General features: G+C 40.5%; 1 protein-coding gene and 1 long non-coding RNA gene across 4 annotated transcripts in view; one reads left to right on the top strand and one right to left on the bottom strand.

Moving 5' to 3' along the window:
- Positions 1-4,892, top strand: part of ntsr1 (neurotensin receptor 1 (high affinity)) — a 28,250-nt gene extending 23,358 nt beyond the window's left edge. Inside the window, exons 2-4 of one of the 2 annotated variants that reach the window (XM_019867024.1) lie at positions 735-936; positions 3,225-3,309; positions 4,628-4,892. In XM_019867024.1, coding sequence (XP_019722583.1) covers positions 735-936; positions 3,225-3,309; positions 4,628-4,880 — 540 coding nt within the window. In that variant the 3' untranslated portion in view covers positions 4,881-4,892. Of the gene's footprint in view, positions 1-734; positions 937-3,224; positions 3,310-4,624 lie in introns of both variants that reach the window. The other variant, XM_019867018.1, reaches the window with a different exon arrangement.
- The window catches only part of LOC109514176 (uncharacterized), a 68,487-nt gene that overhangs the window by 32,085 nt on the left and 9,266 nt on the right, over positions 1-27,136 (bottom strand). The window lies entirely within an intron of this gene.

Raw genomic sequence — 27,136 nt, 5'->3', positions numbered from 1 at the left:
CCCCCGCCCCCCTTTTCAGCTTCAATCAATCTTCACCGTCTTGGAGTCAGAGAACCTTTCCAAGACAGCCTTCCTGTTCATTAAAGCCATTAACATTTTTCATCCATGATTCCCTGCATTGCAACCCCGCGTGGTCTCTGCCTGCATCAACATCCCTCACAGGTCACATGCGGTCTTCACATTGTCACTACAGTTGCAAGTCAGCAAGCCCAACCAAAATATAAAACTGTCCCAAAAAGGTTGATCCGAAACGTCATATAATAAGATAACAGTAATATGTAATATCAAAATATATTGAGCAATGTTTATGAATTAAGGGTTATGTTCGGCAACAGGTGGCATTTTTTTTTTTTTTTTGAATGGAACGTCAGCGATAAATTACAAAGCACGGCAAAATCTGTATTGTGCAAGCTTTTATAGGTCAAACTAAAAAACAAAAAAGAAAAATATCTCAAAAACCTGATGGGCTGGAAAATAAGTAAAAGGCATTTTTAAAATCTGCACCAGAAACTTTGCTCAGGGACACCGAGCAAACAAGAAATATCTAAATTAGACTTGCAAAGCACCAAATTTTCACACCCTCAATCTGCGGGGGTCTAAAAGTTGTACAGCATTGGGGACAATCCATATTTTTTTTTTTTGGGAGGTAAAATACAGATGGTAAAAAAAAAAAAAAAAAAAAGAAAGAAAAAAAAAAAGACCTAATATGTTTGTTTTTGTGTCTTTCTGAATAGGTGAATGCCTTCTTGTCCTTTGTGGTGCCCATGGTGGCCATTTCGGCACTGAACGGGGTCATCGCCAATCATCTGTTGCGAATGTTCCATGAGGCCGAGCAAGACAACCGTGTCTGCATCGTTGGCGGCAATCCCACCATGCTCAACGTCTCGGTGGAACCCAATCGGGCTCAGTCACTTCGCCATGGGGTTCTTGTTCTGCGTAAGTCTTGGCTTCATTCCGTGACGGATCGGGTGGGAACGTACTGATATCCGTTTTGCACATACTTTAACCTCCAGGACTCATTAGTCCTTGTACCCCAACTGCTAGTGACTAAACTAAGCAAGATTGACTTTACTGCATTTTTTTATCCTCTGTCATCCCTGACTGAGTGACAGGAAATTTTCTTGTGGCGTCGATTGTGCTCTCACCAAATATATTCAATCTATCAACCACACATATAAACTCTTTTCCACCACCGATGTCAAAGTGAGTCCAACCAGGCAGAAATCTCGTGTGATTACACGTCATTCCACCCAAATGAAGAATATCCATACATCCATCCATTTTCTGATCCGCTCATCCTCATCAAGTGCTGGAGCCTATCCCAGCTGTCTTCGGGCAGTAGGCGGGGGACACCCTGAACCGGTTGCCAGCCAATCACAGGGCACACGTAGACAAACAACCATAGACACTCCCAATCACACATCGGGATAATTTAGCGATCCATTAACCTGCCACGCAGGTTTTTGGAATATGGAAGGAAACCGTAGTACCCGGAGAAAACCCACGCGGGGCCCAGGAAAATATGCAAACTCCCCACAGGAAGTCCGTAGCCGGAATCGAACCCTGCACCTCTGCATTATGAGGCCGATATCAACGTGATTCGCAGTTGTACATCACGCATCTCATTTGTGACGAGCGACAAGACCTGTGGTGATGCTGCCTTGCGTCTTAACACTGCTTCCGTCACAACTTCACTTCCTGCGTATGTTCTTTTCACGCCTCGAATTAACCCCCGCCCCATAAAAAGGCAACAGTCATCTGCAGGAGGAGAGGAAGGCGTGTGATAACTGAGTGGCAGTGAGAATCGGGAAAAGCTGAGCGCGCAGCTTGCTGACATTCTGCAAAAGGCTGCAGACAAATGAGACCTCTCACCTGCCCTCGACGTCATGATGAACGTCTGCCTCGGGGAGGCCAGGAAACACAATCCAGACACATTTAATACTCAGTTGAGGTCCCCTTTTGCACGGTGAATTATGTTTGAGGGGTTTTCAATGCAACATTTCTGACTCATCAGGGAGAGACAGTTGACCGACTGACGATTTACGTCCTCCAGGTATAACAAGCTTGCGTTCCATTCAGTGATTCAAATAATCGATTTGCATTTAATGCCAAGCAGCTCATTCTTACTTAAGCTTATTTCACCCGTGCTGCCTTTCATTTCATTTTCATTTTTTTTTCATGTATTTTTTTTATAATAGAGTGTCATGGATTTTCCACTTCAGGCCGGGTCCGTGGCGGCAGTCATTCATTGAGGTATTAGATTGTGTTTATTGGTTGTGCAGGCTGTGCTTAAAAACCACGAGGAAGATAAATGTCGGCGCGAAACAGGTTTGGCAAAAATACGCAAGGTGGACGACACAATCTCATGGAGTTGTGGTTACACATTCAAGTGTTGACATGATGAGTGAGGAATTTCTAAAAACACAATATAATTTATACATTTAAATGTCAGTATGTTGTTGATGGATTGGATTGTAGAATGTTTGTATAAACTCAGGAATCTACAACTTATAAAACATTGGTGCATTGGGAGCATTTGGTTTCATCTGCTAGGCTGTCAGACTGCTTTCACATCCTAACATGACTCAAAATTATTCAATATTTTGTGGCATTTAAAATGAATTTGGGCGGCCCGGTGATCCAGTGGTTAGCGCGTCGACTCACAGTGCAGAGGTACCGGGTTCGATTCCAGCTCCAGCCTTCCTTTGTGTTCTCCCCGCGCCTGCTTGGGTTTTCTCCGGGTACTCCGGTTTCCTTCCACATTCCAAAAACATGCATGACAGGCTGATTGAATACTATGAATCATCCCTAGGTGTGAGTGTGAGCCCGGATGGTTGTTCGTCTCTTTGTGCCCTGTGATTGGGTGGCCACCGGTTCAGGGTGTCCTCCGCCTGCTGCCCAAAGACAGCTGGGATTAGGCTCCTGCAACCCTTGTGAGGATAAAGCGGAACAGAAAATGGATGGATGGATGGATAAAATGAATATTCAACAGAATCGTGTCACTGGACTGCTTTGACATATTATTCGTGCCATTTCAAAACGCTAACGTAGGCAGCCGTTCTCAATTGCGTGTTGATTACATTGACAATTGTTTCAGGTCTAATGAGTTAAAGAACAATAAAATGAAATACGTAACACTCAATCGTATCCCCCATGATTTTTTTTTTTGGGTTACATTTTCTCTCTTAAATGGCTGATGTTTCCTATGCATTCTTGCTGTTTAGGAGCGGTGGTTATAGCCTTCGTGGTCTGCTGGCTGCCTTATCACGCCCGCCGCCTCATGTTCTGCTACGTTTCCGACTGGTCCGAGTGAGTGATGGGCTCTTTTTCTCCTTGTGTATTAGCAAGCTTTGCATGCCTGAACGTGACCACATTACATACCAATATTTAAGCACGTATCGGCTGTAGGCCCATATTGGAAGGCCGTCAGTTGAGAGAATTTGCCAATGAGACAGTTCATGTTGTTGATTGGATTACCTCCTTTTAAAATTCTCCACCAGGCTCGTGTTCCTTCTCCCATGTTGAATGATGAACATTTATAACCCTCCTGTTAACCTGAAATTTGCATACACCTTATATTTTTGGGGTCAATTTCAGCAGAGTTTACTTGTCAGATACGATGTTTGTTTGTCATTGAGCTGAACAGCACATTAAGTTAAAAAAATATCCCAACCATTGACCTGTAAATTGTTTTCATGGACAATGAACACAATCCCAAATGAAATAGTAAGGACGTGTTTTTTTTTTTTTTGTGTGTGTGTGCGCAAGGAGTAGAAAGTACAGATATTTGCGAAAGTAGGCTGAAAATAATTACTCCAGTAAAGTATAGATAACCAAAATTTCTACTGAGGTACTTAATACCTCTGGTAAATAGTAAGCTATTTTACATTTTGGAAGAAATTCAACACCACAATGTTCACTTCGTCATTTCGTAATTAGTAGGAAAGATCACTTAACTCCCAATTCACAGAAAAATTAAAAAACATTTTGTATATGCGCAGAAGGCTATGTTTTTTTTTGGGGGGGGGGGGCTTGGAGTACAGTATCTGTTCCATATGAACCAATGTCATTTTATTAGTTGCTGCTGGAAATTGGGTCGTAAAGGTTGGAAATGACTTTCTCCTGGGTAATAAAAGCCTGGACAAGCTCACACCCATCAGAGCTCTCGTTATCATCCAGCAGATTGTTTTGCAATTTTGGCAGCGAGTTTTAGCTTTGTATTTATTTGTGGACTGGACCGATAAATGAATTAACAAATTTCTTGTTTCATGAATATTAATCCACTTCAAATTTGTTACGCATATTTAGCCTGCGCCTCGCAACAGGCTTGTACTGGTTGCAAAAATGTCCCATGGGTGTGAATGTGAGTATGAATATTGTTTGTCTGAATGTGTCCTGGCTCCAAATCACCTGCAACCCTAATGAGGAATAAGCGGTATCGAAAATGGATGGATGGATAGCATTCATTGTTTCTGGACAATGACAGAATGTAAAGATGGGCTGAGTTGCAATGAGATGGGAGACCGAATTGTATTAATTCCCACGTAAAGTAGAAACTTTAAAATGGGGTGTCGGGGGTGATCCAGAAAGTAACTGACTCCTATCCTTCTATGTTTCATCCCAGTAGCCTGTACGACTTCTACCACTACTTCTACATGCTGACCAACGTCCTCTTCTACGTCAGCTCGGCCATCAACCCCGTCCTCTACAACTTAGTTTCGGCCCCCTTCCGCCAGATCTTCTTCTCCACGCTGCGGCACTTCTGCATGCCGTGCCATCACTCCCCCAGGAGACGCCCCGGCCCTCTGACTCGACATTCTCTCAGCATCTCCAGCAACCACACTCTCTCCACCAACATCATCAAGGAGACCGCCTACTGATTCCATTTGAGCGCGTTGAAATACAAAAGCGGAAACACCACCACCACCATTTGCCATTTTATGATTATGTGCATGGATTTGGAGACGATCCAGAACTTGGACCCTCAGTGACAAAAATTGTGACATAAACATCTGATTGCGCGTGTGTTGCTAACAACTGAACAAGAACTTCAGCAATGATAGTTATGCTAATATAATAGCAGCTGGTCCCCGTTATATACAAGAAGTCAATCAAGTTAAAGATCAAGGAGTTGCGACAACAGAGGCGTTATTTTCATTACAATACAGCATCTGCACACAATACACAATGTAAATCTTATGACATTTAATACACATTGTGGTAGATTGAACCATCACACTTACCGTAATTACAGAAACGGGTCACAATCAACGGTACGTTGCTTTCAACATTCATAAAAATAAAACAGTTACATAGTTGTAAGGATCTCTTTTGAAACACAGACAGCATTTGTTGTTAAAAAAAAATAATTAGAGCTTGATTTGCCCCATTTTGTTTGATGCAACTCAAGCGCATGAAAAGCATGTTTGAAACATGAGTAAATGCTAAAGTCTAAATGTTAAATAAAGTAACATTTTATAAAAAAAAAAAAAAAAAAAATCTCCATTTACCAGTAACAAAAGTTTCAAGGAAAAGGGTTGAAAGGCAATGCTAATGAGCACATGCTAGCTGTGGCAGCTGTTATGCTAACTATTCAAAAGCTTTCTGATAAAATGAGAAAAAAAAAACAATGAGTGATGTCTTTTTGGGATAATATGAGTCAAATAACAGTAAAGTAAATGTCCTCCAATTCTGGAATGATACATGCATGTCAAAGTAGTGCATAATACAACACCCTCCACTGTACATTGTAAAGTTATTGCTCACTCAACACACAAACACAAACAGCAAGACAACTAATTAGTTGCTGGAAAGAAAAAAAAAAAGACGGTTGCCACTTCCTGCCACCTTTCACCTTTTTTCCCCACTTTGGCACCCATCAAATAAAAATTGTCATCTTTTGGGAGTGAAGCAGTCTTATATACTGGGCGTATTACTTTTACATAATTATACTGAATGTTAAGATGTTATTCTTTGTGAGAAGAAAGAAAAAAGAAGGCTGTAAATGTCCTATTAATGAAATGCAAATGTTGTAAACACAAATTCGCACTGATGTAAAATTATGCAGACCTGCTTGTTGCCGTACAGTGTAAATGATTGTCTAGTTTTGTCCAAATCTGACGTTTTTTGGGGGATTATGGAGATAAATGTGTGTTCCTGTTGTGTCTCTGACTCCATACTGAATCAAAAGTGCAATTTACTGTTGTTGCCTCTCTGTAGTATATTGAAATGATTTATTATGTTTAATGTATCCACTGATGTCTCCCTACATTATTTTGTGTCATTTTATTATTTATGAATGTAAATTCAAAAATTGACCATTTCATTAATGAGGTTATTCCAAAAAGGCTGTTGACTTAAATCACAGTAAACTTAAGATGTTTTTTCGCCAGACCGTGTCTGGGCTTTTATTTTTCAAACATTTTACTGGTGACAAGTACTACCTGGGTTCTGAAATTATACTTATTTGTTTATCTTTATTTCATATTTGTACAATATCGGGATACAGAACACCCGACCTTAACTTAAATGGGATTTTTTTTTTAAAAAACATACCGTGATGCTGGAGATTTATTAAGGGTACAATTCAGTGACGAGATGTAGATTTTGATACCTGGACCTAAGAGCCCTACTTAATCCACCTCTTAATACCAACACTATCATGTCACATTTATAGAAACCATCAATATTTCTCAACAATATTTCTCCCTTGTTCATTGTCTGCAATAGTTCAGACATGACAAAACATACAACATTTAAATGAAATGCTGATAAGTAGATGTATTAATGTGTGCAGATTGCTACAGACGTGTTTTGATAGTCAAATTTGTCTTGCTCTGACCAACCAGAGGACAGGACCATGCTAACGTGTCATGCTAACTGTCTCGTTGCTAATATAGTTTGAGTCGGCATTACTGATTATCATTTTGATATGACTGCATTACATATTGATAAGATAAGAAAATCTTTACTGTCTCACAATGGAGAAATTCACAATCTACAGCAGCAAAATTTGGAGGGAAGAAAGTAGAAAAAAAAGAGGCTGATATCTGAATTTTAGCATCTACAGATATGGAGTATTTGGTGGTAACAATCTGTTAGTCGTGGTAAATAAAACTAAAATTGTTTTAGGTTTTGTTTTATGGAAGTGCAGTATAGTTTCAATTGTGTCACGCCATTCTTTTAGTACACTCATATGAAAGAAATTGTTTTCAGATGATTCACCATCAGATGATTCACCGTCAGTCGCCCACTAACGATCTCACACAGCCGTATAAATGGAGTTTGATTTCATTTCGTAATGAGCAAGCAAAGGGCATGAACCGTGCCTCTTCTGCAGATCCCCCCCCCCAGCAAGCGTTCACATCGGCAGTCAGGACATTGAAAGGTGTACAAACACACACTTAGCACAGCAGGCTGTGACCTTTTCTGGCATACACTCCTGACAACCGATAGCAGTGGTCTTAAGAGAAGAATTGCACTCAGCAAGCCCATGGATGCAGCTCTTCAGCAGCCATGTGCTGAGGGATTAAAATTTGGTCTGTTGGGCGCACCTATGTACAATTTGCAAACACAAACCAAAAACTAAATTCAACCTTTTTTTTTTTTTTTTTTATAAACACAAACACTGATTCATAAACTGCGTACTGTACTTGCTCCTCTGGTGTAGCAGTAGGACACATGTCGCGCTTATTGATGATGTCAAGAAGAAGCCGTCAGCAAACTAAACAAAAGGTAAACATAAACTCAAAGAGTTCATACTATTTAGTTTTTTTGTTTTGTTTTGTTTTTTACACAGCAGAAAGATGAGTAACCATTTGATTTTCTTGGGTATTCCATTTATTACATGTTGTGTTTATGTTAATGCTACAATTGTCTTATGGTTTAAAATGACCGTTTTGTGTTTTCTATTAGCCCATGTTCGGAATTCCCAATTGTATGTTAGCATTCAGCATGTATCTCACTGAGTGGCGCATGTTTGGGACTGTGCGCGCACGTAGCGAATGTTTTTGTTTTCTTCAGAGTTTGTTCACGGTCGCACGCGGCTGCAAAGACGTTCGCCAATAGTTGAACCGGTCTTTTCATCACAAAAAAATTAAACTAAAGTGCATTTTTGATTTTCGCAATTTGTTTCGCAGAAATCAGAAAATAACGAACTACTCTTGAAACACCTCTTTTTCCTCAGTAAAATGGACACGCCCCCATGATTCCCCACATGACTTGGTGTGACGTCAGCGTACTAAATGAAACAATTTGTCCAGTCCAAAACACTGAATGTACATCCCATATAATGTCCAAAAATTGGGCTCGATTAGCACCAAACGATATCTCGACGATATCTCTACTTACGCGCACTTTAACCTCTGAAAATATCCCACTGATAAGCCTTCCCATAAATGCTTATTAGGCCTGTTTTTCTTTCATAAAAACAAGAAATGAGATTTATATAGCGCCCTTCAAGACACCCAGGGGCTCTCTTGAGTCTTTAAAACAAAGTAATTATTCATCTTTGAAACAAATGTGGCGAAGGAAGTGTCTTTTTAAAGACAAGGTACATTTTTTTTTTGAATGTTGAAGTCATGTTTGTGGAAGTGGGCACCCAGGATTTTCATTGGATTGGATGTTTTTATTCAATGAAGTCGATGTTCAAGTGACCACTTCAGATAGTAATAAGCTTTTATAGTTGCTGTGCAAAACTTCTTTAACTTTTTTTAGGGATGCACGGCACACAAAAAGTTGACAGCCACATAGTTTTTGGTATACCCAATGATCACATGTAGCAATTCACAAAGCTGCCAGCTGGTATGATCCAAAGCTTATTTCATTGTTGACACAAATTTTTGGTCTGCTGATCACAGCGAACATTGTCATTTTACAAAGATGCCTCATGGGGAGAATGCAGTGATACTCCACCATTTGTTTTCTGCCAGACAAAGCGACATCGCACTGGTAATGATGCATCGCAGCCTAACAGGTTGTTGGTTTTGCCACCCGGTGGAACTCATCTATCCAAGAAACAGAATTCGCATAAAGAGAAAGTTAATTTCCATGAATTCCTTGTATATAACCTTCAGCTACTGTATGTTAATAAGGTTCTCATTTGACCATGTGTCCTTTCAAATTTGCATTTGATGACCCAAACATTTGAATGCTCCTGTTGTGCCGAAACTGAACGTTCCAAGATTAGCTTCAAAACGTCGTCAAATACGAGACGCATGTGAAATATTATCTAGGAGATGCGGCCTCACTGGAGTTGGAGCAAAATATGTTACACCACATTGCCGTCTTTGTGTGTGTGTGTTTTTTTTTGTTTTTTTTTTTAATTAAAAAAACTTCTACACATCTGCCTTCAAGCTTGTTGGCACATATTTCAGTTTTGATACATTAGTCTCATGCGAGATCTCGGTGCGACGTGAGACGTCATGAATTTATGGGGAAAAAGACATATTCAAAGTAACATAGTTTATGGTTTTAGGAATCAATTTGGGATTATAAAAAGGAAAAATCGATTCCATTTGATGAACCACTTTTTAAAACCCAGCCCTAATGGATAAGGGTACTGAACTATTGACCACTGTGACCAGGCAAGACAAATGTCTCTGTTTTGTCAAAAAACGTTTTGGAAACTTGCACTTTGTAGTTTGGATTTGAAAAACAAGATTAGGGATGCGCCACACTTAACATGCACTGTGTAGACCGACATATACATATACATTTTTGTTTAATGCCTTCTGAGTAGGGGACCATGAAACTACACCCATTCACTCATTTTCCCTTTCCTCTGCAAGCTATTCATTTTGGGCTCATAAGCAACAGACAAACCTAGCCATGGGCAACATTTCTCCACTCAAATCAATATTACATGCATACATGTCAGTTCAATAACCATGTTGAAGGTGGCTGCCGAGCCTTCAATTTCCGTGACAAATTTCAAGCCCTCAATGAAGACAGTGTTCACCAACTGGACTGCACACATTTATGTGTAATACCACTTAAGTGAAATTCAGAGTCAGTAGTATTCATCTAAAAGAGTGCCAACCAGGCAGGGGCAAAATATTGTCTGGACTCAGTGGCTCTATTTCTGTTTGCACAATGTCAAAGACTGTGTGGCGTCACTCCTGTGCTGAATTTTAAAAGCAACGAGCGGAGCCCCTTCCATTGATTGGGAAACAAGTCGATTGCGTACACGCCCACAATGGTGCAAACACCCCTTTCTACTTATGCCAGTCTACAAAAATACTAAAAGAAAGAACACTCAACCCGTGCGCATAGTTAGACTGCACTTTGCATGAAAATAGGGCCCTTAGAGTGAAGGGAAATATTCTATAATCTAGGATTAGTAACAAATAATATCGTTCGAAAGATAATTGATCTAGCAACAGAGATAGATAGATGGATAGAGAGATAGATATAGATCGATTTTATGTTGTGTCTAAAATACGTGGTAACTGCTAATCCAAATTGCCCAAATCTGCTTCACTACATGGAGTCCATGCTCAGGGTTCTCACTGATTCTGCCTTATGACGACTGGAATTCATCATGTTTTTTATTATGTGCTGGCCTGTGGAGATTTGCTGATCCATAACACTGATCTGGAGCTGTCAGATTTGTAGAGCAGATGATGAGTGGAAGGGAGCACTCTGGACACTTCGCCAGCCATTTTCAAAGTAAATACACATTGAATCCATTCATTTATGTCACCACTGGTCCTCATCAAAGTTGCAGGTGAGCTGGAACCCTTCCAGCTAACTTTAAGCGAGAGGCATGGGACACTGTGGACCGGCTAACAACCAATCCCAGGGCACATATAGCCGAATAAAAATATGACTTCCAAAACTGCTTGTACAGTTCATAGCATACTCGAGGTTTCAGAATGGAAACACAGTTCAACAGTGGAACAAATTACTTTGATTTCCATATTTCTCGACAGTGGAAAAAAAGCAACGACAACAACAAAATCGTCCATCCAGCAGCATTCCAAAATGGATTTCTGTAGGGTTGAGCGAAAGAGCAAGGCCTGGTCAAGCGTGTGAACAGCATGCTACAGCCCAGTCACTCTGGGCGAGTAAACCAACACAGGAGGAAACTAAAATCTAGTCGTTGGGAATTTGCAGAATAAATTGTTTGAAAGCCAGCACAGGAGCTTAAGAGATGGCTTTCCCACAGGTTTTCATGAGGGTGCCGTCACTTTCATTAGCGGCAGTCGAGCCGACATGGGGAAAAGCAGTCAGATAGAAACACCACGTAAGAATAAATAACATTCCTTGAATGATCTTTAAGTGTGTTAACATACACGAGATAAACTGCCAAGTTTAATATTGGTCAAAATTATTACACAGTTAACGATGAATACCGGAAAAGATGGGTCCATGCTTTGTCTTATAATTGCAGTGCAAAAACTTGAATCCAAGATTTAATAGAGCAAATTAAGTCAAAATGTTGTGGAGGCGAGTTAAGAAGGTGTCAAACTGTAACACACACATAAAAACACTTAGATACTGTTGCAAAATAAAACGTCGCAAAACAATGTGCCCCACTTGCGATACTACCGCGTGGGTGCGGTAGTATCGCTAATGTTCGCGAGCTAATGCGCTAACCGTTACACGTAAATGCTAAACCGTAAACAACTGCAACGCCTTTCAAATGTTAATTTACAGTGAACACACCCCACTAATTAATAATATTGCATAAATTTACATAATACAAACCTACAAGCTGTGCTTGGCTTAAAACACGTAGCTGCAGTCCATCTTTCGGAGCTTCCTTGTACGACGTAAAACGGGAAGTGTGTCACGCAACAACATCAGGTGTGCCTTTCACAATAACAAATTTACTTTACAAAATAAAGCAGCTCTGTCACTATAGTAACAGAAAACAATGATACATGGCTCTTCAGGATCCAGAAGAATATATAAGGAAAAAAAACTTATGTTATTTTTGGTGATGACATAATTCTATAGTTGTAGATAGTACGAATAAATAAGTTTTACAAGTTTTTTAACGTGTTACGACAAATTTTGCTACATTGTCGAGATTGCGGGTAGATGGGTTTGCATGGTGAAGTTGTAGCAAAATATTTTTACATTTCGCACTGCGCAAAATGTAAACACTAAGATGAGCAAAGTATAAATAATCAGATTCATATTTAAAAAAAAGAAACACGACTGGAAACATGGCAAAACTGGGTAAACAACCGTGAACTTCACAAACAATGACCAAACGTACACTGAAAGAAAGTAATTGACGGGAAAATGAGGCACACCCGGACAAGACACAGAAACTGGAGGGGGCTGATTGGCATTTAAGGAATATGGCTGACGAGAACAGGTGGAAACAAAAAAACTAAATGAGCAGACAAGACACGAACAATGTCAGTCGGGAACAAAGCTAAATCTATTCAAAACCATACAAAATTCACGACAAGTCAAGTGGATAGATTCTATTGGCAGATTATGTTGCTGTGAAGACCACTCGGGAATAAAAATAGGAACTGTGTATGTGAATACAGTGCTTGTACACAACTATTTGTTTTTCTTTTTTACAATTTCCCTCAAAAATCTAATGAGGGCATGGTGCTGCGTTCCAACATCCTCCTATCTGGGGTGCCATTCATTACAGCGCATGTGTTGCAACTGATTCTATCAGTAAACACCACCGCAATGAGAAACAGGATGTTGAATGGCTGGTGGTTATTTACGAAGGCTACACACAAGCAGCTTATCAGTTTTCAAGGCTTCCCTTCAGCGGCCAGCCAAATCACAAATTTTCCACAATGTTGCAGAGATTGGGTTTCACTGTCAAAGCAGGAGCCTGATTGATTTCAGTTTGGAAAGACCTACCCCAGATGATGACCATAGATAGGATTCATGAGTGTAACCCATGCACGTCCCTTCTTGATCAGATTTTCAACTTCATATCGGTGCAGAACACTGTATATTGGTCTTGAATGAGATATGCATCTTTTGAAAAGGTGATGTCGGTGAAGACAAAGGTGATGTCAAAGAATGATAGCCTTCTTTGTATAAATCCACTTTATAGTGATATTGGACTTTTTGACATAAGATTTTCTTTGTTCCTTTACTTGTGCTACAGTAGTAGTAGTAAACTGTGTACCCTAAAAAAAAAAAAAAAATGCAATGCACTTCCTGTCCGAATCCACACGTGTCATATTCACTTCATGTCGAAAACCAGAAGAAGACTCATTGCCTTGCTGGCTATCCTTGTCATCTCAGACAAGCATGAACGACTTGCAAAAATGTGCATGTCATAGGAAGCCATTATTGTACACGTCATTGTTCGGACACCAAAAAGTCTGCTCAAAGTGTTTTAATTATCCATCGATCAATTTTCCAATCTGCTTTATCCTCACGAGGGTCGCGGGTGTGCCGGAACCTATCCCAGCTGTCTTTGGGCAGTAGGCGGGGGACACCCTGAACTGGTCGCCAGCCAATCGCAGGACACACAGACGAACAACCATTTGTGCTCACAATCACACCTGGGGACCATTTAAAGTGTTCCATTAACTTGCCATGCATGTTTTAGGAATGTGGGAGGAAACCGGAGTACCCGGAGAAAACCCACGCGGGCACAGGGAGAACATGCAAACCCATGCTTTGTCTTATAATTGCAGTGCAAAAACTTGAATCCAAGATTTAATAGAGCAAATTAAGTCAAAATGTTGTGGAGGCGAGTTAAGAAGGTGTCAAACTGTAACACACACATAAAAACACTTAGATACTGTTGCAAAATAAAACGTCGCAAAACAATGTGCCCCACTTGCGATACTACCGCGTGGGTGCGGTAGTATCGCTAATGTTCGCGAGCTAATGCGCTAACCGTTACACGTAAATGCTAAACCGTAAACAACTGCAACGCCTTTCAAATGTTAATTTACAGTGAACACACCCCACTAATTAATAATATTGCATAAATTTACATAATACAAACCTACAAGCTGTGCTTGGCTTAAAACACGTAGCTGCAGTCCATCTTTCGGAGCTTCCTTGTACGACGTAAAACGGGAAGTGTGTCACGCAACAACATCAGGTGTGCCTTTCACAATAACAAATTTACTTTACAAAATAAAGCAGCTCTGTCACTATAGTAACAGAAAACAATGATACATGGCTCTTCAGGATCCAGAAGAATATATAAGGAAAAAAAACTTATGTTATTTTTGGTGATGACATAATTCTATAGTTGTAGATAGTACGAATAAATAAGTTTTACAAGTTTTTTAACGTGTTACGACAAATTTTGCTACATTGTCGAGATTGCGGGTAGATGGGTTTGCATGGTGAAGTTGTAGCAAAATATTTTTACATTTCGCACTGCGCAAAATGTAAACACTAAGATGAGCAAAGTATAAATAATGAGATTCATATTTAAAAAAAAGAAACACGACTGGAAACATGGCAAAACTGGGTAAACAACCGTGAACTTCACAAACAATGACCAAACGTACACTGAAAGAAAGTAATTGACGGGAAAATGAGGCACACCCGGACAAGACACAGAAACTGGAGGGGGCTGATTGGCATTTAAGGAATATGGCTGACGAGAACAGGTGGAAACAAAAAAACTAAATGAGCAGACAAGACACGAACAATGTCAGTCGGGAACAAAGCTAAATCTATTCAAAACCATACAAAATTCACGACAAGTCAAGTGGATAGATTCTATTGGCAGATTATGTTGCTGTGAAGACCACTCGGGAATAAAAATAGGAACTGTGTATGTGAATACAGTGCTTGTACACAACTATTTGTTTTTCTTTTTTACAATTTCCCTCAAAAATCTAATGAGGGCATGGTGCTGCGTTCCAACATCCTCCTATCTGGGGTGCCATTCATTACAGCGCATGTGTTGCAACTGATTCTATCAGTAAACACCACCGCAATGAGAAACAGGATGTTGAATGGCTGGTGGTTATTTACGAAGGCTACACACAAACAGCGTATCAGTTCCCTTCAGCGGCCAGCCAAATCACAAATTTTCCACAATGTTGCAGAGATTGGGTTTCACTGTCAAAGCAGGAGCCTGATTGATTTCAGTTTGGAAAGACCTACCCCAGATGATGACCATAGATAGGATTCATGAGTGTAACCCATGCACGTCCCTTCTTGATCAGATTTTCAACTTCATATCGGTGCAGAACACTGTATATTGGTCTTGAATGAGATATGCATCTTTTGAAAAGGTGATGTCGGTGAAGACAAAGGTGATGTCAAAGAATGATAGCCTTCTTTGTATAAATCCACTTTATAGTGATATTGGACTTTTTGACATAAGATTTTCTTTGTTCCTTTACTTGTGCTACAGTAGTAACTTGCCATGCATGTTTTAGGAATGTGGGAGGAAACCGGAGTACCCGGAGAAAACCCACGCGGGCACAGGGAGAACATGCAAACTGCACACTGGAATCGAACCCTGCACCTCTGCACTGTGAGGCCAACACGCTAACCACCCGACCACCGTGTCATTCATTTCTATTTTCATGGTTCGATGAAAATAAGTCTCTATCAAACACCTGTATTGTAAACTGAAATAACACCGTCACGATCACTGCGCGCACAAACGCACACACACCAAGTGACTTTCTTTATGTTTGTGTGCTATTCAAAATATCCTGCACCTAAGTGACAGTGTGGGCAAGGTGCCATGCTGATCCCCCATTTCCCCCAACCCCGAGCTTTCAAGATGTTTTGTGTTTACAACAAAACACAGGAACCAAAGCTGTCACCTCTGACTGTTGACTATAAAGGTCAAGCAAATCTCTCGGTGCCACCATATAAGAGCTTTTACAAACTGGTCAGAGTCTTTGGAAGACATTTAACTGAAATGTCAAAACAGTGCAAACAGACCACCCTGAAGATAGCACAGTCTCATTTCACTAATCCAACAACAAACAAATAGAATTAGATTGTGCCGAGGCGACTCAAGACATTTCCCAAAAAACGAGTTACAAATCTAATATAAATCAGACATTGTCCAATGATAACACAGTGACTGACGTCACTCGCTGCATCTGTGAATGTTATTATTGTGCCGGAAATTAGAAAAATTAGCAGGCTACCTCATGGTTTATGGAGGGAAAGTTGACACATTCTGGTCCAGGGAGGAGGGCTCAGTGGTTAAAGAAAAAACAAAAAAAGGAAGCGATTCAACCGTTCCTCAAAGTTTGAGTCAATTTGGGCATGAATTTCTAATCAAATTGTCTCCACCTGTAGACAGTTCAAAAGAAATTGTATTAACCTTCCAAAAACATTTTTAAACACTGAAAAACTGGCTGAAGTTAGGATTTATTTCATTTAAAGAAGCAGTGATCATATAATTTGATGACTGAAAAAGTCATCATCACCGCTGGCATGACTATTCTTCATTTTAATGGGAGAAGTGCATCTCCCAAAAAGGCTTAGAGGCTGAATGGGCCTGGGAAAAAAAAAAAAAGATATGATTTGCAGTCAGCAATGCAAACTCCGTGACAGAAAACCTCCTGCCAATTCACAGAATGCAGAAATGCTGCCAGTCTCCAAATTCGATGATAAAATTGTTTGTCAGTGGCCCCCCAGAATGGCTCAAATTACAATCCTGATTGCAGCTCCATTTTCATGCCATTCAAATGCTTGAACACCAGCAGATAAAAATAAAGCATCATGAATGGTGTGGTGACTGCAAAAATGATGCAGCCTTGGCTGGGACCAAATGCAGCATTATCGCCAGCGGCGTTTAAATTAGGGGCAGGCAGTTAATTTTCCAAAGAGGCCATGTGAGAAATTGGAATGGTTGTCAAGGACCACACTTAGAAGCCAATCACAAGTGTGTTCAAATATAAATTCAGTGACTTTATGAAAAGAAGTAAATTGTCTTTTTTTTAAATTAAAATGCTACTTGTGATGATAGGGCATGTTGTTCGTATAACAAGGAAACGAAATGGTGAAACATTACAAGCAGTTATTAACATTAACATGACAGCATTCAGCATTGGCAAAAAAATGATGAACTACTGTGTACATGAATTTTACTTTAGCATTGAAGTTTGCAGACATCATGAGCTCCAGCGGCTAGCTCATATTAACCGTTGCAAGTTATAGTTTGGTCCCGATTCATTTATCCAGCCATTTGTGTATACCGTCTGTCCCTCGGAACTAAGCCAGAAAATTTTTAGTGGGGTGGCCAAGGTGACCCAACAGCTGAACTACTGTGTACATGAATTTTACTTTAGCATTGAAGTTTGCAGACATCATGAGCTCCAGCGGCTAGCTCATATTAACCGTTGCAAGTTATAGTTTGGTCCCGATTCATTTATCCAGCCATTTGTGTATACCGTCTGTCCCTCGGAACTAAGCCAGAAAATTTTTAGTGGGGTGGCCAAGGTGACCCAACAGCTCAGGTGGGAGGTGACCGTCAGGTTCTAAACCAAAACTAATTATATTTCGGATTCCAGAAATGTAAGCTCAGACAAAGTGCCATAACAAAAATATTTATGACAGAAAAGCGCACCGACAATGCACAACTGAAATTGGTCACAAGGAGCCAGAAAAACAACGCATGAAACAAAAAGCCCTTGCAAGGGCAACGCCATAAAAAAAAAAAAAAAATGCAATGCAGTGTCTGCACTGGCTGCCATCCTTCAAACATGCACTTCCTGTCCGAATCCACACGTGTCATATTCACTTCATGTCGAAAACCAGAAGAAGACTCATTGCCTTGCTGGCTATCCTTGTCATCTCAGACAAGCATGAACGACTTGCAAAAATGTGCATGTCATAGGAAGCCATTATTGTACACGTCATTGTTCGGACACCAAAAAGTCTGCTCAAAGTGTTTTAATTATCCATCGATCAATTTTCCAATCTGCTTTATCCTCACGAGGGTCGCGGGTGTGCCGGAACCTATCCCAGCTGTCTTTGGGCAGTAGGCGGGGGACACCCTGAACTGGTCGCCAGCCAATCGCAGGACACACAGACGAACAACCATTTGTGCTCACAATCACACCTGGGGACCATTTAAAGTGTTCCATTAACTTGCCATGCATGTTTTAGGAATGTGGGAGGAAACCGGAGTACCCGGAGAAAACCCACGCGGGCACAGGGAGAACATGCAAACTGCACACTGGAATCGAACCCTGCACCTCTGCACTGTGAGGCCAACACGCTAACCACCCGACCACCGTGTCATTCATTTCTATTTTCATGGTTCGATGAAAATAAGTCTCTATCAAACACCTGTATTGTAAACTGAAATAACACCGTCACGATCACTGCGCGCACAAACGCACACACACCAAGTGACTTTCTTTATGTTTGTGTGCTATTCAAAATATCCTGCACCTAAGTGACAGTGTGGGCAAGGTGCCATGCTGATCCCCCATTTCCCCCAACCCCGAGCTTTCAAGATGTGTTGTGTTTACAACAAAACACAGGAACCAAAGCTGTCACCTCTGACTGTTGACTATAAAGGTCAAGCAAATCTCTCGGTGCCACCATATAAGAGCTTTTACAAACTGGTCAGAGTCTTTGGAAGACATTTAACTGAAATGTCAAAACAGTGCAAACAGACCACCCTGAAGATAGCACAGTCTCATTTCACTAATCCAACAACAAACAAATAGAATTAGATTGTGCCGAGGCGACTCAAGACATTTCCCAAAAAACGAGTTACAAATCTAATATAAATCAGACATTGTCCAATGATAACACAGTGACTGACGTCACTCGCTGCATCTGTGAATGTTATTATTGTGCCGGAAATTAGAAAAATTAGCAGGCTACCTCATGGTTTATGGAGGGAAAGTTGACACATTCTGGTCCAGGGAGGAGGGCTCAGTGGTTAAAGAAAAAACAAAAAAAGGAAGCGATTCAACCGTTCCTCAAAGTTTGAGTCAATTTGGGCATGAATTTCTAATCAAATTGTCTCCACCTGTAGACAGTTCAAAAGAAATTGTATTAACCTTCCAAAAACATTTTTAAACACTGAAAAACTGGCTGAAGTTAGGATTTATTTCATTTAAAGAAGCAGTGATCATATAATTTGATGACTGAAAAAGTCATCATCACCGCTGGCATGACTATTCTTCATTTTAATGGGAGAAGTGCATCTCCCAAAAAGGCTTAGAGGCTGAATGGGCCTGGGAAAAAAAAAAAAAGATATGATTTGCAGTCAGCAATGCAAACTCCGTGACAGAAAACCTCCTGCCAATTCACAGAATGCAGAAATGCTGCCAGTCTCCAAATTCGATGATAAAATTGTTTGTCAGTGGCCCCCCAGAATGGCTCAAATTACAATCCTGATTGCAGCTCCATTTTCATGCCATTCAAATGCTTGAACACCAGCAGATAAAAATAAAGCATCATGAATGGTGTGGTGACTGCAAAAATGATGCAGCCTTGGCTGGGACCAAATGCAGCATTATCGCCAGCGGCGTTTAAATTAGGGGCAGGCAGTTAATTTTCCAAAGAGGCCATGTGAGAAATTGGAATGGTTGTCAAGGACCACACTTAGAAGCCAATCACAAGTGTGTTCAAATATAAATTCAGTGACTTTATGAAAAGAAGTAAATTGTCTTTTTTTTAAATTAAAATGCTACTTGTGATGATAGGGCATGTTGTTCGTATAACAAGGAAACGAAATGGTGAAACATTACAAGCAGTTATTAACATTAACATGACAGCATTCAGCATTGGCAAAAAAATGAACAACTACTGTGTACATGAATTTTACTTTAGCATTGAAGTTTGCAGACATCATGAGCTCCAGCGGCTAGCTCATATTAACCGTTGCAAGTTATAGTTTGGTCCCGATTCATTTATCCAGCCATTTGTGTATACCGTCTGTCCCTCGGAACTAAGCCAGAAAATTTTTAGTGGGGTGGCCAAGGTGACCCAACAGCTCAGGTGGGAGGTGACCGTCAGGTTCTAAACCAAAACTAATTATATTTCGGATTCCAGAAATGTAAGCTCAGACAAAGTGCCATAACAAAAATATTTATGACAGAAAAGCGCACCGACAATGCACAACTGAAATTGGTCACAAGGAGCCAGAAAAACAACGCATGAAACAAAAAGCCCTTGCAAGGGCAACGCCAAGAATACACAAACGAAATATCACAAGTCCAATCACGCGAAACCAAAGCTCAAGGTGGATAAAAAAGAACTAATGAAAACGCTCTGACAAAATGAGAGCGACCATGAAAGGTATCGAGAGGGCTCGAGTACAACACTTGAAGCACAAGCAAGGTAATCATCCGACAAGAGACTTGGCGGCTTGGCAGTCCTTAAATACAGGGCAGGCTTGATTGCTAAACGCGGAACAGGTGCGCCTGCTGGAGGGAACTGCCCTTCCCTCCAGCTGAGGCTGAAAACAAAATCAAACAGACAAGACATGACAAGCGACCATACTTGCGTGCATCTGTTGTTATCATGCCGTACACAGTCAGGGTTGATATAAAATTCACACATATTCAGAATGACGTCAATGTCAATAATCAATCAAATGGGGAAAAAAAAAATTGATTAATAGATTTTTAAAACAAATTACACTCAATCCACATGATCGGTATCGCCCAATCACACAAAACCTGCACCTCTGCACTGTGAGGCCAACACGCTAACCACCCGCCCACCGTGTCATTCATTTCTATTTTCATGGTTCGATGAAAATAAGTCTCTATCAAACACCTGTATTGTAAACTGAAATAACACCGTCACGATCACTGCGCGCACAAACGCACACACACCAAGTGACTTTCTTTATGTTTGTGTGCTATTCAAAATATCCTGCACCTAAGTGACAGTGTGGGCAAGGTGCCATGCTGATCCCCCATTTCCCCCAACCCCGAGCTTTCAAGATGTTTTGTGTTTACAACAAAACACAGGAACCAAAGCTGTCACCTCTGACTGTTGACTATAAAGGTCAAGCAAATCTCTCGGTGCCACCATATAAGAGCTTTTACAAACTGGTCAGAGTCTTTGGAAGACATTTAACTGAAATGTCAAAACAGTGCAAACAGACCACCCTGAAGATAGCACAGTCTCATTTCACTAATCCAACAACAAACAAATAGAATTAGATTGTGCCGAGGCGACTCAAGACATTTCCCAAAAAACGAGTTACAAATCTAATATAAATCAGACATTGTCCAATGATAACACAGTGACTGACGTCACTCGCTGCATCTGTGAATGTTATTATTGTGCCGGAAATTAGAAAAATTAGCAGGCTACCTCATGGTTTATGGAGGGAAAGTTGACACATTCTGGTCCAGGGAGGAGGGCTCAGTGGTTAAAGAAAAAACAAAAAAAGGAAGCGATTCAACCGTTCCTCAAAGTTTGAGTCAATTTGGGCATGAATTTCTAATCAAATTGTCTCCACCTGTAGACAGTTCAAAAGAAATTGTATTAACCTTCCAAAAACATTTTTAAACACTGAAAAACTGGCTGAAGTTAGGATTTATTTCATTTAAAGAAGCAGTGATCATATAATTTGATGACTGAAAAAGTCATCATCACCGCTGGCATGACTATTCTTCATTTTAATGGGAGAAGTGCATCTCCCAAAAAGGCTTAGAGGCTGAATGGGCCTGGGAAAAAAAAAAAAAAGATATGATTTGCAGTCAGCAATGCAAACTCCGTGACAGAAAACCTCCTGCCAATTCACAGAATGCAGAAATGCTGCCAGTCTCCAAATTCGATGATAAAATTGTTTGTCAGTGGCCCCCCAGAATGGCTCAAATTACAATCCTGATTGCAGCTCCATTTTCATGCCATTCAAATGCTTGAACACCAGCAGATAAAAATAAAGCATCATGAATGGTGTGGTGACTGCAAAAATGATGCAGCCTTGGCTGGGACCAAATGCAGCATTATCGCCAGCGGCGTTTAAATTAGGGGCAGGCAGTTAATTTTCCAAAGAGGCCATGTGAGAAATTGGAATGGTTGTCAAGGACCACACTTAGAAGCCAATCACAAGTGTGTTCAAATATAAATTCAGTGACTTTATGAAAAGAAGTAAATTGTCTTTTTTTTTAATTAAAATGCTACTTGTGATGATAGGGCATGTTGTTCGTATAACAAGGAAACGAAATGGTGAAACATTACAAGCAGTTATTAACATTAACATGACAGCATTCAGCATTGGCAAAAAAATGAACAACTACTGTGTACATGAATTTTACTTTAGCATTGAAGTTTGCAGACATCATGAGCTCCAGCGGCTAGCTCATATTAACCGTTGCAAGTTATAGTTTGGTCCCGATTCATTTATCCAGCCATTTGTGTATACCGTCTGTCCCTCGGAACTAAGCCAGAAAATTTTTAGTGGGGTGGCCAAGGTGACCCAACAGCTCAGTGTCCCCAAAAAAAAAAAAAAAAAAAAAAAAAATGCAATGCAGTGTCTGCACTGGCTGCCATCCTTCAAACATGCACTTCCTGTCCGAATCCACACGTGTCATATTCACTTCATGTCGAAAACCAGAAGAAGACTCATTGCCTTGCTGGCTATCCTTGTCATCTCAGACAAGCATGAACGACTTGCAAAAATGTGCATGTCATAGGAAGCCATTATTGTACACGTCATTGTTCGGACACCAAAAAGTCTGCTCAAAGTGTTTTAATTATCCATCGATCAATTTTCCAATCTGCTTTATCCTCACGAGGGTCGCGGGTGTGCCGGAACCTATCCCAGCTGTCTTTGGGCAGTAGGCGGGGGACACCCTGAACTGGTCGCCAGCCAATCGCAGGACACACAGACGAACAACCATTTGTGCTCACAATCACACCTGGGGACCATTTAAAGTGTTCCATTAACTTGCCATGCATGTTTTAGGAATGTGGGAGGAAACCGGAGTACCCGGAGAAAACCCACGCGGGCACAGGGAGAACATGCAAACTGCACACTGGAATCGAACCCTGCACCTCTGCACTGTGAGGCCAACACGCTAACCACCCGACCACCGTGTCATTCATTTCTATTTTCATGGTTCGATGAAAATAAGTCTCTATCAAACACCTGTATTGTAAACTGAAATAACACCGTCACGATCACTGCGCGCACAAACGCACACACACCAAGTGACTTTCTTTATGTTTGTGTGCTATTCAAAATATCCTGCACCTAAGTGACAGTGTGGGCAAGGTGCCATGCTGATCCCCCATTTCCCCCAACCCCGAGCTTTCAAGATGTTTTGTGTTTACAACAAAACACAGGAACCAAAGCTGTCACCTCTGACTGTTGACTATAAAGGTCAAGCAAATCTCTCGGTGCCACCATATAAGAGCTTTTACAAACTGGTCAGAGTCTTTGGAAGACATTTAACTGAAATGTCAAAACAGTGCAAACAGACCACCCTGAAGATAGCACAGTCTCATTTCACTAATCCAACAACAAACAAATAGAATTAGATTGTGCCGAGGCGACTCAAGACATTTCCCAAAAAACGAGTTACAAATCTAATATAAATCAGACATTGTCCAATGATAACACAGTGACTGACGTCACTCGCTGCATCTGTGAATGTTATTATTGTGCCGGAAATTAGAAAAATTAGCAGGCTACCTCATGGTTTATGGAGGGAAAGTTGACACATTCTGGTCCAGGGAGGAGGGCTCAGTGGTTAAAGAAAAAACAAAAAAAGGAAGCGATTCAACCGTTCCTCAAAGTTTGAGTCAATTTGGGCATGAATTTCTAATCAAATTGTCTCCACCTGTAGACAGTTCAAAAGAAATTGTATTAACCTTCCAAAAACATTTTTAAACACTGAAAAACTGGCTGAAGTTAGGATTTATTTCATTTAAAGAAGCAGTGATCATATAATTTGATGACTGAAAAAGTCATCATCACCGCTGGCATGACTATTCTTCATTTTAATGGGAGAAGTGCATCTCCCAAAAAGGCTTAGAGGCTGAATGGGCCTGGGAAAAAAAAAAAAAAGATATGATTTGCAGTCAGCAATGCAAACTCCGTGACAGAAAACCTCCTGCCAATTCACAGAATGCAGAAATGCTGCCAGTCTCCAAATTCGATGATAAAATTGTTTGTCAGTGGCCCCCCAGAATGGCTCAAATTACAATCCTGATTGCAGCTCCATTTTCATGCCATTCAAATGCTTGAACACCAGCAGATAAAAATAAAGCATCATGAATGGTGTGGTGACTGCAAAAATGATGCAGCCTTGGCTGGGACCAAATGCAGCATTATCGCCAGCGGCGTTTAAATTAGGGGCAGGCAGTTAATTTTCCAAAGAGGCCATGTGAGAAATTGGAATGGTTGTCAAGGACCACACTTAGAAGCCAATCACAAGTGTGTTCAAATATAAATTCAGTGACTTTATGAAAAGAAGTAAATTGTCTTTTTTTTTAATTAAAATGCTACTTGTGATGATAGGGCATGTTGTTCGTATAACAAGGAAACGAAATGGTGAAACATTACAAGCAGTTATTAACATTAACATGACAGCATTCAGCATTGGCAAAAAAATGAACAACTACTGTGTACATGAATTTTACTTTAGCATTGAAGTTTGCAGACATCATGAGCTCCAGCGGCTAGCTCATATTAACCGTTGCAAGTTATAGTTTGGTCCCGATTCATTTATCCAGCCATTTGTGTATACCGTCTGTCCCTCGGAACTAAGCCAGAAAATTTTTAGTGGGGTGGCCAAGGTGACCCAACAGCTCAGGTGGGAGGTGACCGTCAGGTTCTAAACCAAAACTAATTATATTTCGGATTCCAGAAATGTAAGCTCAGACAAAGTGCCATAACAAAAATATTTATGACAGAAAAGCGCACCGACAATGCACAACTGAAATTGGTCACAAGGAGCCAGAAAAACAACGCATGAAACAAAAAGCCCTTGCAAGGGCAACGCCAAGAATACACAAACGAAATATCACAAGTCCAATCACGCGAAACCAAAGCTCAAGGTGGATAAAAAAGAACTAATGAAAACGCTCTGACAAAATGAGAGCGACCATGAAAGGTATCGAGAGGGCTCGAGTACAACACTTGAAGCACAAGCAAGGTAATCATCCGACAAGAGACTTGGCGGCTTGGCAGTCCTTAAATACAGGGCAGGCTTGATTGCTAAACGCGGAACAGGTGCGCCTGCTGGAGGGAACTGCCCTTCCCTCCAGCTGAGGCTGAAAACAAAATCAAACAGACAAGACATGACAAGCGACCATACTTGCGTGCATCTGTTGTTATCATGCTTAGATATCCTTTATTTGTCCCACACTGGGGAAATTTACAGCCTTCAGCAGCAAGATTGTGGGTAGAAAGAAGAGAAAAGAAAACACAGTTCAATTAAGTGCAATATAAATACAAACATGGATAAGGTCAATAATTAAGTGCAATATAATACAATAGTCACAGTACTATTCACATATGTTGTCATATCATTTAAATAATTCTATGATTTATTTATTAATTCATTTTTTATTCATAAAAAGTCATAAAAAGTCAACATGGAACCTCTGTGGTTGCTTTTTGGACCGTCTTTGCATAAAGAACAATTCGGGATCATTGTTTACAACTCACACCAGCCAGTCAATCTTGGCAAACGTAGACAGGCATGAAATCAATGGAGGTGAATTGTGAGGTTGACACGAGAGAAGTCAAAGTTAGCTTGTGGTCAATAACCACTGCCAGGACTTGCCAGTCTGTGTTTGAGCGACGCACATCTAGTACACAAGGGAACCATGACAAACATCTCAAATGTTCAATAAGAAGCGAGACAAGAGGGGATGTAATTAAAGTTGTAAAGAGAAACAGCAAGAGCGATGTGGGGTACAGAATCGAAGCTCATTCTAAGCGGTGGATACAAAATGCAACAAAGTGTTGGCACGACTTCTTGGCTGCAACTGAAATAACACTGCAATCTATATCATCGGATGTGTGACATCAGTTCAAAACTTGGATCCCATTTCATGATCAATTTATGTTGAATTCCATTTCATTCTAAAGGGTTCACATACTTTCTCTTGCTACTGTATAGCCTCCATCATTTTCCTTTCATTTTGGTGCACATTGTTTTAATGTAATTCATGTAACTCTTCCCCCACCCTCCCAAAAAAGCCTCAGGAGGATTTTAAATCATTTTACCTTAGCAACTCATTACATCTCGGTGTATATGATATTGGTATCGACATGCGTAAGCCTGGCAAATTCTATTTGCCGTAGGTAACTGTTTAACCTTTTCAATTAGAGCGAAATTGGTGCCTTTAATCAAAAGCAATGAAATGAGGTCCAGCATTATCGCCAGCGGCGTTTAAATTAGGGGCAGGCAGTTAATTTTCCAAAGAGGCCATGTGAGAAATTGGAATGGTTGTCAAGGACCACACTTAGAAGCCAATCACAAGTGTGTTCAAATATAAATTCAGTGACTTTATGAAAAGAAGTAAATTGTCTTTTTTTTAAATTAAAATGCTACTTGTGATGATAGGGCATGTTGTTCGTATAACAAGGAAACGAAATGGTGAAACATTACAAGCAGTTATTAACATTAACATGACAGCATTCAGCACTGGCAAAAAAATGAACTACTGTGTACATGAATTTTACTTTAGCATTGAAGTTTGCAGACATCATGAGCTCCAGCGGCTAGCTCATATTAACCGTTGCAAGTTATAGTTTGGTCCCGATTCATTTATCCAGCCATTTGTGTATACCGTCTGTCCCTCGGAACTAAGCCAGAAAATTTTTAGTGGGGTGGCCAAGGTGACCCAACAGCTCAGGTGGGAGGTGACCGTCAGGTTCTAAACCAAAACTAATTATATTTCGGATTCCAGAAATGTAAGCTCAGACAAAGTGCCATAACAAAAATATTTATGACAGAAAAGCGCACCGACAATGCACAACTGAAATTGGTCACAAGGAGCCAGAAAAACAACGCATGAAACAAAAAGCCCTTGCAAAGGCAACGCCAAGAATACACAAACGAAATATCACAAGTCCAATCACGCGAAACCAAAGCTCAAGGTGGATAAAAAAGAACTAATGAAAACGCTCTGACAAAATGAGAGCGACCATGAAAGGTATCGAGAGGGCTCGAGTACAACACTTGAAGCACAAGCAAGGTAATCATCCGACAAGAGACTTGGCGGCTTGGCAGTCCTTAAATACAGGGCAGGCTTGATTGCT

The sequence above is a fragment of the Hippocampus comes genome, unplaced genomic scaffold, assembly GCF_001891065.2.
Source record: "Hippocampus comes isolate QL1 unplaced genomic scaffold, H_comes_QL1_v1.1 scaffold139, whole genome shotgun sequence".
Taxonomy (NCBI): domain Eukaryota; kingdom Metazoa; phylum Chordata; class Actinopteri; order Syngnathiformes; family Syngnathidae; genus Hippocampus; species Hippocampus comes.
Note: the sequence above shows the minus strand (reverse complement) of the source record. Positions and strands in the feature narration are given on the sequence as shown.